The sequence below is a fragment of the Zingiber officinale genome, chromosome 2B (genome assembly GCF_018446385.1).
Source record: "Zingiber officinale cultivar Zhangliang chromosome 2B, Zo_v1.1, whole genome shotgun sequence".
In the NCBI taxonomy this organism is placed as follows: Eukaryota; Viridiplantae; Streptophyta; class Magnoliopsida; order Zingiberales; family Zingiberaceae; genus Zingiber; species Zingiber officinale.
The window spans coordinates 90,196,055-90,208,167 of NC_055989.1; the positions used below are offsets into that span (position 1 = coordinate 90,196,055).

Consider the following 12,113-nt stretch of genomic DNA (forward strand, 5'->3'; position numbering starts at 1 on the left):
TAGATATAATGTTCATTTGAATTTTAATAAGTGTTATGAAGTCCCAATCATATTTTATTTCTATCGGAGAATAAAATAATATATTATATAAGTTAGTTGCTAGTTTTTTTTATAGTACAAAAATTAAATATTAACTTCTACCGTTATAGAAAATAGTTAAGTGTATTTTAGGTATGTCAGCCTATTTTACGTATTTTGTATATATCACCTTAAATTAAATGGGACGCTCAGTTAAGACGAACACTATGGACGGCCATTTAATTTATGCCCATTTATCTATCTATTAATTTATAATTTTTTAATGACACTGACTTAAAAGCGAATCAAGTCCCAAATTTGACTAAAATAATATTTAATAATTAAATTCCGATATTGCCCTCGGTCTAGAAACGTCGTACCCTTCCATCGAATTGAAGTGCTATAAATGGAAACTAATCTTCGTCTTAAGTTTAACTCTTCTGTGAAAGCTGTGTATCACCGACAGCTTCTCTCTTCTTTCCCCATCTACCGAACCCTAACCCTAACCCTAGATTCGCCCTCGGAGCTTTCCGATGGGTTGGTCGACTCGCTTCCTTACGGCCGTGGCGTTCCTAACGGTCGGCGTCGTCTTCGCGCCCGATGTCTTCGGCTCGGGACCGGAAGCCCCCGCCGCTGCCGTCACCGCGGCCAAGCTCTGCCATCTCCTAGCCTTCGCCACCGCCTGGGGCGCCTCCCTTTGGGTCACCTTTATCGGTGGCATTATCATGTTCAAGTACTTCATCAATTTTAAAATCCTCACCTTTACCGATTACGATCGAGTGATACATGCACAAAAGCTTTAAATTTTTCCGCTATAGGATATTTGTTTCTATACTTTGTTCGATGAATGCGTGAATTGTATCGGTTTGTTGCAGGTATTTGCCGAGGCACCAGTTCGGCAATCTACAAGGCAAGATGTTCCCCGCCTACTTCAAGATGGTTTCTGTGTGTGCGGCGATTTCGGTGGCTGCGTTTGCTTATCTCCATCCGTGGAGGTCGGCTTCAACAATAGAGAAGTATCAGCTTGGTTTTCTCCTTTCTGCGCTTGGTTTTGACCTTTCCAACCTGATTGTCTTCACCCCGATGACTATTGAGGTACAATTCAGCCAACTTCTACAAATTATATCTATTATTTGCTAAAACCATTTATTTCTTGATATTGCTAAGACGATTTAAGAATATTTCTAGTGTTGAAATTATCTCGTAGTTTACTTGCTTATGCTGTATTATGCGAGTAATGAAAGGATCATATATTTGTTTGGCAATTCATATATTTCTCATAGAGAGCCATGATCGCAAGAGAGGATTTTAGAGTGTGTTGTTGCGTGTCAAAGTTGTAACTGCTTAGCATGTGTGAACTTTATGTGCCAGTTGGCATGAGTGAACTTTATTGTCCTCCACTAGCTGGCATGTGAAACAAGTTTGAGATAGCAACACCCGTAATAGAGCTTCTGCTGGGGACATAAATAGCCTGGCTTCCATTAGTGTGGGCAGGGGTTTCACTGTTTATCAACAAAGCTTCTATGAAATGACTTTCACCTAGGATGCCTCTTTTCCTCTTCCTTCTCCTTCAGTTCTTCCTCTTCTTCTCTTCCTGGTCTAGGGGGCTCCGACACTGTGTTAACCTGGCACCTAATCGCTTCCACTGAGTACTTAAACCCCAGCTTCGAACATTTAAAGCCTTGATTTGTACCATTTCTATCATGAAGGTGAGACCAAAATTCAGTTCTTTAAATACATTGCAATAACTAATTGCAATGTGGAAGACATGGATCCTTAGATTAACTAGAAAATAAATCATGTATTTCTGAAGTGTATTGATTCATGCTTAAGGTCTCTATTTCTTTTAGTTGATAACCCACAATATCACAAAATATGCTGAAAATGTTAGCTTCGTTTTAATGTTTTTTATACTCCACACAATAATATTTCAACTGATATTCATTCACTGCATTGTCCAGATGCAATGTGTGCTAACTTTATAGTTATTTGTGCAATGTTATTTCTAACTAAATTCAGCAACTCGTTACAATCAGTTACTCTGATTGGCACAAATCATATGTTAAAGCTCATTTTACCTATTTTAATTGCTCAGATGATGAAGAAGAGGCACAAAGTTGAGAGGGATCTAAACATTGGCGATGAAGTCGGAGTGTCAAAGAACATGGAAGCGGCAAAAACCAATCCACAGCTCAAATCCATGAACAAGAAGTTCGGAATGATTCATGGCTTGTCATCTCTAGCCAACATCATGGCCTTTGGCAGCCTGGCCATCCATTCATGGTACTTGGCTGGCAAGCTCCATTTCTGAACGAAAGAAAATTCAAGGTTTCTATCAATGTATTTTAGCTGTGTGTTTTACCATTTCCCTATTCGTGCTGGCCCAAAACATGGTTCATGGCTTATATAATTCTGTTACATTAAAAAATGTTTGGGAAACTCATCCCTTTATGTTGCTTGTGCAAAAATGTTACTCTAGGGTTTCAACTGAATTCAGCAAAACATATTACCGAGCCCAACTGTAAGTTCAAATTTTTGGTTTCTGAAAAGCTGCTTGAGATATAAAGTTCTGCTATTACCTGATAAACTTGCTTTTCGGCTCAGTAAGAAACACGATAATCTTTAGGTTTGCATTGTGATATAATCCTGTGGCGTTCTGAATTTGTTCATTTGTTCTATTGTGTCAACAGACTTGATTGACCTTTTCGGTTATCAATTTTCGCTGTTCAACCCATCGTCGTCTGATTTTGAGCACACTGCTTATAAATAAGTTGTTCATGCTAGCATTATGTTGATAACTTGATCAAGTTGCTTATTCTATGATAGTGTATTCATATTTTGAGGTTTATTTGAGCTTGAACTGAGCTGCTTACTTTACTAGAACTGAATGAAGAACACAATAGTTATTCTTTTTAAAGTAAATAAATGGACAAATTCCTATAAACTTTATGCACTGTTTAATGTACTTACAGTTTATCTCTAGATTGTTAAGGGAGGTAAATTATGAGGTTTAAGTGATTAGAAAGCCTGAAGAATTTTTCCCCGGTTTATCGTATTCTTTTAGCTCTTCTTCAGATGGTGTATTAGCTCACACCAAGATATTGCAGTAGAGCCTAAAGTAAAATTTCACAAGCTATGCCACCCAATATTAGATAAATAATAGGATTAAAATTAAAAGAGTCTTTTTTATGAAAATCATTAAAAATATTTTTTATTTATTAATAAAATAGCATTTTATTTTATTTCATTTCACTGTATTTTTTTATATTGTTATTCTAGTGATGTTACAACTATATAACCATTATGATTTCTTAACTACTATAAAATTTCATAATTGTTATATTATAATATTGTTTAAAGATAAATTATTTATATTATAATGATAATTGCTACGGCGTCAAACAAGAGTCTTCGACAATAAAAATAGACTAAAACACAATGAAAGATTTGATAATAAATAAATAAAAACGTAAGAGGGGCCTTTTGAATTTTGTCATAAATAATAATAATAATCAATAAAGCACATTTTGCATCATTTTGTTAAAATTATTGTATTTCCATTTTTTTTTTTAACATAGAAGATACATAATTCACTCAAAATAGAAAAAAAAAATAGTTATAAAAAATAACACAACAATCAATAATAACTACCCTACAATCAATAATAATACAATCAGCTTTATGAATCTTTTTACGTCATTGAGTTCTATCTTCTACTATATCATCATTTATACTTAAATAAATTTTATTTTATTTTGTTGTTGCTAACCAAGTCTTTTTTTAGTTTTTTTCTTCCTCGTTTGATATGCATGCTTGTTATAGTTTCACATCGCCTAACTGGAACATTTATTAATCGTCTAAACACATGTCTGTACCATCTTAAACGTGTCTCTCGGAGTTTTTTCTCAATAGATGCAACTCCAACTTTCTCTTATTTTATCCATCCTTCTATGTCCACACATCCACCTTAACATCCTCATCTCTGTAACTCTCATCTTGTGTTCATGTACTCGAGTCATAGTCTAACAATCAGCTTCATATAAGAGCATCTACATCAGTTTTCTTATTAATATCTCTAAAATTTAAGGTAAACTATCAACTTTATTAAATTTAGAGAATCCCTTTTCAATGCATGATACATCAGCTACTCTATAATTTAACATATCTTTATTTATTTATTATTATTTCTCTCCTCTATATTTTTTTTATTATTATCTATATTAATGATTTTGCACCAACTATTCCAACGTCTATATTCCTTCAACGACCATATTTTTTTAGTATAAAATCACATAATATCATGTGTACCTATCCATATCATCAATCTCATACAACTATAATTTTCTCAAAAATTTCCAATAATATCTCATTTCATTAGTAATTACGATTGTTTACTTTCTTCTGATGATGAGTTGGAAACAATTATAACTGCCTTTTTAATTGAAGATTCATTGGATAATGAAGAAGGTTTGCGATCACAGATCATTCTCGACAAGCAACGACGTGCATTTATTAGGAGAAATCCTTTGGAGGGTCATATATGTCTCTTTAATGACCACTTTGCTGATCCATCGGTATATCCTCCTAATATATTCAGGAGGAGGTTTCGGATGAATCGTGACCTCTTTCTTCGAATTCTTGACAATGTGGAGAATCATGAATCATACTTCATTCAAACAAGAAATGTTGTTGGAACTCTTGGGCTTTCTTCCTTACAAAAGGTAACTACCGCCATGAGGATCCTTGCTTAAGGAGTTGGAGTTGATTGTTGGGACCGAAATGTAGCTAGAGGGGGAGGGGGGGGGGGTGAATAGCTCATCGCGTGCTCGTGTGCTTCATTGCTTGTTTCTTCAAGGATGTGCAGCGGAAATACAAAGAACCAAAAGCATATAACGCTAACAAATGGATTTTACTTGGTATCCACCTCACAAGAGGTGATTAATCCAAGGATCCACGCACACACACACCCTTCACTATGAATAACACTCCTTTATGGTAACTACCAAAGGCGAAGAAGCCCTACAACACTCTCAATACAAGAAGAAGGAAAGGGAAACAAAATACAAGCAAAAGCTTACAAGTTATGCAGCAAAAACCCTAACCCTAACTTCTTGTTGTTGCCCGCCTCTTGATCTTGGATCACTAGCAACCTTGCTCCAAGAACCCTTCAAGAACTGGCGGTGGAGTGGAGAAGAAGTGTGGAGAGCTACTGGAGAGGATCGGAGATGAATCGTAAAGTCGCTGCCGAAGGAATCGAACGCCTGCGACTTTTATCGACGCTGACGGTTGGATCCCGATCGATTGGATTGCTCCCAATTGATCGGGGAGGCTTTGGATCGATCGGCTGATCGATCCAGAGCGCCTCTGTGCTCTCGATAAATTGCCTGGATCGATCGACTGATCGATCGACTGATCGATCCAGGGCTTATCGTGCGAAATTGTAGCTCCCAATCGATCCGTTGATTGATTGGGGTATCTGGATCGATCGATCGATCGATCCAGCGCTGTTCTGTGCGATCGCTCACTTGTCCCAATCGATCCACTGATCGATTGGGAGGAGGTTGTCGCGAAGACTTGCCCAATCGATCGGTCGATCGATTGGGCATGAGCCAATCGATCGACTGATCGATCCAGCTCATGATTTCTCCCTAAAATCAAGTCTAAAGCCTCCTAAACCAACATCTGGTCAACCATGACCTGTTGGTTCATTGTGCCTAGCATCCGGTCACCCTTACCCTGCTAGAACTCACTCACCAAGTGTCGGTCAATCCCTTTGACCCACTTAGACTTTTATCCTCTTGCCAAGTATCTGGTCAATCCCTTGACCTACTTGGACTTTCACCAGATGTCTGGTCAACCTTGACCCATCTGGATTTTCCCCGTGCCTGGCTTCACTCACCAGGACTTCTCTTCTGCCTAGCTTCACTCACTAGGACTTTCACCTGGCTTCACTCACCAGGATTTTCTCTCTGCCTAGCTTCACTCACTAGGACTTTCTTTACTGCCTAGCTTCACTCACTAGGACTTTCACCTGGCTTTACTCACCAGGATTTTCTTTCTGCCTAGCTTCACTCACTAGGACTTTCACAACTGCCTGACTTCACTCACCAGGACTTTCTAGTCTGCCTAACCTCCCAGTTAGGACTTTCACCTGGCTTCACTCACTAGGATTTTCTAATCAAGTATCCAGTCAACCTTGACCTACTTAACTCTTCTTCACAATCTCCCCACATGAACAATCGCATCTGCAATCTCCATGTGTTGTCTATATATATTGTCAAACATCGAAACCATGACCAAGACTCAAGCTTGGTCAACTAGGTAAACCTTGACCTAAGGGATATTGCTCCAACATTGATCTCATGGATGAGTATGTAAGAATTGGAGAAACCACAACAATAAAGAGCATGAAATTTTTTGTCAAAGCGGTAATCTTGATCTTTGGAGATGAGTACTTGCGATCTCTAAATAGCAATGACATTGCTAGATTGCTAACAGTCGGTGAGAAACAGGGATTTCCAGGTATGTTGGGGAGCATTAATTGCATGCACTGGAAATGGAAGAATTATCTGACTACATAGAGAGGTATGTATACTAGTCATGCACATAAGCCAACAATTATTTTGAAAGTAGTGGCGTCTTATGATCTTTGGATATGACATGCATTTTTTAGTTTACCTGGGTCACATAATGATATCAATGTGCTTGAAAGATCTAATATATTTACAGAACTTGCTGAAGGTCATGCTCCTAAAGTTAACTACTCAATCAATGGCCACGATTATACTATGGGATATTATCTTGCAGATGGAATCTATCCTGCATGGTCTACATTTGTCAAAACCATTCCAACACCACAAGGTCGTAAAAGGCAATTGTTTGCATTGACTCAAGAATCTACGAGGAAGGATGTCAAGCGAGCATTTGGAGTTCTACAGGCACGCTTTGCAATTGTTCGTGGACCAACACGATATTTTTGTCAATCTGTACTAAAAGATATTATGATGGCCTGCATAATATTACACAACATGATCGTTGAGGATGAAAGAGATTCTTACCTTAGAGCACATGACTTTGATTATGACCAAGAAGATGATACAAACCTAGAACCAATTTCCCGTTATCCCACTTCTCAATTTGTGGATTTCCTTCAATGCCATCACGGCATTAGAAACAAAGAAACTCATTCACAACTACAAGTTGACCTTATTGAACATCAATGGATGCTACGAGGTGAAGAGTGAACCAATATCAACCAAAATATGTGTTTTTTATGTTACATTTTATTTACAATGTTATTGCATTTGAATTTAAGTTGGTTTTGATATAATGTTGTATGATGAAGTAGCATATTTACAAACCATAATAAAATTTCAATTGTTGTTCCAAAAAACGGAACACAGTAGCATATTTACAACACAATACTAAAAGTATAAAATCTGATATATCAACTCTTCATATTTTGAAGAATTTGTAATCGTCGTTTCATAATGTACTCTTGTTGCACTTCATCCAATCCACTAATATCCATCAACATAATCTTTTCATTTTTTCTTCCTCGACCATCGTGATCAAACGTTCTTTCTGCTTCACCTTTTGTTTTTCAATTTCTATTTTCAACTTAATCTTCTCCTTTTCAATTTCAACCAACATATCTATTTTGGCCATCTTTTCATCGTGAAGTTGCTTTTTGTCATTGCTTATTCGCTCAACCACGGCTTCAAGTTGTTTCGATTTTTCTTGTTTGTGAATTTTTTTCTTCTCTTGATCTTTTTTAGCCTTCCTGCCTTGTGGTCTCTCCCAAGGAGAGGGCATTGAAGACAAGTCTTCATCTCCCAAATTTATAGTGTGTGGGGTAGAAGGAGAAGCAGAAGTGACTTCTTTTTTTTTTCCCTTGACTTATTCATTCTACAATATCCATTTTGGTTGATATCTTAATACTTCCCAACAATACTCAAATGTGAATTCATTGTTTTCATTCTCTTTGTAGCTAGCTTTGACCAGCTTAATTTGTAAAGAGTACAAATTTATCATAATCAAAAGTGTTTGCATATCAAAGAAAATAACTTGAACAAAAAAAATCTAAAAAGTGTTTGCATGTCAAACAAAATAACCTGAACCAAAAAAATGGGTACCTTATCATTCTCACTATGACCACTTTGATGCAAGTTTTCAACTTGAGTCAAGCAAGCACAAAACTTATTGACTGAACGTTGGATGGTGCTTCAACGATTTGTTAGTGAGTGAATGGTTCGTTCTTGAAAATTAGGCTTCTTGCATTCATGGTAGTATTGATGTACCCTACTTTAAAATGTAATAGATTTTTTATCATTCCCAACAATTGCATGTAAGCTCGTACTAAGCCAACCACTAACTAATATTTTGTCTTCTTCATGAGTGAAATTCACACCTCGTTGAGTTTTTTTACTAGTGCCTTCGGTGGTAGTTTGAGGAGTCAGAATAGTCGTCACGAAATCATTCAAAATTGGATCTCTATCTTGTAAAAGTTGAGTAAATATTCTATCACCACTTTGAGGATCCATAGTACTAAAAAATTAAATAATTTGTCATATAATCAATATGTAAAGATACATATCAGAGAAATAGTGAAAACATTTTATAGTTGATGGTGATCTCGATTCCCTTCTTAAGTTAAACTTTCCATGCAGCAAAATCATTTAGTTCCTTACACTCATTGCATAAGACATTACTGATGAAAATACCATTATTTCAAAGAATCGGCGTCACAAGCAACATACTAGATCTCACACACACCTAACTCTTTGCTCGATTCCCATGATTTTTAGTTAAGCCAACTCTCCATTACAAAATTAAACATATAAACATGGGAACAAGCAGATGAAAAAAAGAAGTTAAAATCACTAAAAGCAAACGAACATGTAGAAAAGCATATGCGCAACAAATATTAATTGTTTTCATTAAACGACTTCAATTCATTTATAAACCAAGGCAATCAAGTCATTTCACAAACACCTGTTACAAATCGCAATCAACCAACTTTATAACCACACAACCAAAACTCTCCATAAACACCTCACACCCGTAACATTCACGACTCTTCTCCAAGAAGAAAATAAAGTATGAAAAAAATGACTGAAAATGGCAAAGAACCCCTTGTGTCAATAAACTATACAATTTTTTTTTAAAAAAAAATCCTTCATAAAATCCGCACATCATACAAAAACAACAATGAAGCAACCAAAAATAAAATTGCAAGATAAATACAAACAAAATAAGATCGTGAGAAACTTACAAGTTCCCAATCAATGATCTAGTGATCCCAAACTCAGAATGTGAAATCTGCTAATAAATGCCCCAAAAACCCTAGGGAGAGAAAATAAAAACTTGGAATGCTCTTCCACGGATGGTTGTCGATCTGTAAAATCCAGAGAAATAAAGTGTGAGAGGTTTTAAAAAATGAGGGTTGAGAGAAGAAGAAACAGAAGTCGAGAGAAGAGGAAACGACAAACCTTTAAGAAGGGAAGAAGAAATGACAAACCTGAGTGAGAAGAAGAAACAAGAGTTGAGAGAAGAAGAAACGGCAAATCAACAGAGAAGAAAAAATGGCAAACCTGAGCAAGAAGAAGAAATTGGCGTTGAGAGAGGAAGAAACGATGAACCCTTGAGTAGAGAAAAAGAAACGACAAACATGTGATGAGAATAATATTTTAATATTTAGGGTAGCGTTTTCATTCCCTAAATTTAGGGAGGTACTGTTCATAAAATCTAAATTTAGGGAACTAGTAGGGTATCTGATACAAGGGATTATTTTAGGTAAAATATAAAATTTAAGGAAAAATGTATATTTAGAGTATCTAATGTGGATGCTCTAACATAGCAAGTCTAACTACGGTTTTATAAAATTTACATTTAAGTTTTGGAGGTACTTTATGGTCACATAAAACACTTGATGCTCCTCTCCATTTCAACCGTCCTACTTGTATTCTATGTAAGACATCTCTCTCAATCCCTCCATCGTTTTGTAAAAATAATCCTAAATATTTAAATATCTCGGTTCAGGGCAACTCATCCTTTCTTATCTTAACAATTGTTTCATTACTTCTAATATTGCTAAACTTAAATTTCATATTTTGTGTGTTTAATCTACTAAGCTTAAAAACTTTCCATTCTAGTATTTCCCACCAAGATTCTAGTTTAACATTGACTCCTTCACGTGTTTCATCTACCAAAATAATATCATCTGCCAACAATATATATCACGGTACTATATCTTGAATGTGCATAATGAGTTCGTCTATAATTAGTGTAAAAAGATAGGGACTTAGAGTTAATCCTTGGTATAACCCTATCTTTATTAGAAATACTTCAGTTACTCCGCCTGAAGTATTTACTCTGGTTGTTATATTCTCGTACATATCCTTAATTAGTCCTTAATTAGTTCAGTTACTCCGCCTGAAGTATTTACTCTGGTTTTTTTCTAGAATTCTCCATATAATTTCTCTTGAGACTCTATCATAAGTTTTTTCTAAATCAATGAATACCATGTGCAGATCTTATTTTTGCTCCTGATATTTTTCAATTAATTGTCTAAGAAGATATATAGTTTCTATTGTCGAGCTTCCAAACATGAATCCAAATTGATTTTCGTTCATTGTGGTATCCTTCCTTAATCTTTTTTCTATTACTTTTTCCCAAAGTTTCATGGTATGACTTATTAGTTTAATACCCCTATAGTTTGCACAATTGTCCATCTCCCTTATTCTTATAAAGGGGAACTAGAGTACTTATCATCTATTGATCAGATTTTTTTTTTTCATTTTCAATATCATATTAAATAATTTTGTAAGTCATTCAATACCTTGTTTCCCTAAGCACTTCCATACCTTTATCAGAATATCATCTGATCTAACGGCTTTTGCATTGTGCATCCCATTTAAAGTTTGTTCTACTTCTGAAGTTTGAATTCTATGATAAAATTTTTAAATTTTATGCTTATTTGACTTACTTAAATTACCTAAGTTAAGTTGGTTAACTTGAACCTTCATTAAAACGTTGATGAAAATACTTCCACCACTCTTTTATTTCTCCATCATTTACTAATACTGTATTACATTAATCTTTAATATATTTTATTTGGATAAGATCTCTTGTTTTCCTTTCTCTCACTTTAGTTATTCTATAAAAGTCTTTTTCCCATTTTTTTGTATCCAATTTTTGATATAATCATTCAAAAGTTTTATTTTTTGCTTCACTCACTACTTTCTTGACTATTGTATATTTTTGTTAAGTTTTCCTCATTCTTAAAAATATATAATTCCTTATAAGCTATTAGTTTTTCCTTTACTCTTTTTTGTACTTTATCATTCCACCACCAATATTCTTTACTTAGTAGTGTATGTCTATTTGACTTAACAAGTACACTTTTAACTAATATTTTCAACTTTGATATCATATTATCCCATGTTGTATTAGAGTCATCGTATATTTCACCTAATGCTTGTACTTATTCCTTCTCCTTAAATATATTTTACTTTTCATCCTTTAACTTTCACCATTTAATTGTAGGAGTCGTATATATTTTCTTTCTATTGTTACTATATTTGAGGCGTATATCCGACACTATTAACCTATGTTAGATAATTAAGCTTTCTCTAGGAATGACTTTACAATCTTTACAAATCGTTCTATCATTCTTTCTAACTATAAGAAAGTCAATTTACAATTTATTATTTCCACTTTTGAATGTAACTAAATATTCTTCTATTTTCTTAAAAAATATATTAACTAATATAAGATCATATGTTATCGCAAAATCTAATATAGTTTTCCCCTCTTCATTTCTCGTTTCTAACCCATAACTCTCATGTACCCTCTCATATTCCTCATTTTTCACTCCGATATGCTCATTTAGATCACCTCCTATTAAAATAATTTCATTTGACGGAATATTTTATAATATTTAATCTAAGTCGTCCTAGCAATCCCAACCGTCGAAAACATGCATCTTGCGCAATGGTCATATTTCAATCGATTGGGTGTAGCTGGATCGATCAGCTGATCGATCCAGAGGCTTTCTGTGATTTCACAGAAAGCCCCGGAATTAATTGACCAAT

The 12,113-nt window shown here is 35.1% G+C and overlaps 2 protein-coding genes across 2 annotated transcripts; both read left to right on the forward strand.

Moving 5' to 3' along the window:
* The first annotated feature begins 453 nt into the window (after positions 1 to 453).
* On the forward strand, positions 454 to 2,537 carry LOC122046310 (transmembrane protein 205-like). Its single transcript, XM_042606928.1, has 3 exons — positions 454 to 751; positions 894 to 1,113; positions 2,114 to 2,537. The coding sequence occupies exons 1-3, from the start codon at positions 552 to 554 to the stop codon at positions 2,327 to 2,329; spliced, it is 636 nt and encodes a 211-aa protein (XP_042462862.1). The 5' UTR covers positions 454 to 551; the 3' UTR covers positions 2,330 to 2,537.
* Positions 2,538 to 6,380: 3,843 nt separating this feature from the next.
* Positions 6,381 to 7,262, forward strand: LOC122048440. The gene is made up of 2 exons (XM_042610004.1): positions 6,381 to 6,540; positions 6,748 to 7,262. Exons 1-2 carry the CDS (start codon positions 6,381 to 6,383, stop codon positions 7,260 to 7,262), a joined length of 675 nt encoding a protein of 224 aa, XP_042465938.1.
* Positions 7,263 to 12,113: the final 4,851 nt, after the last annotated feature.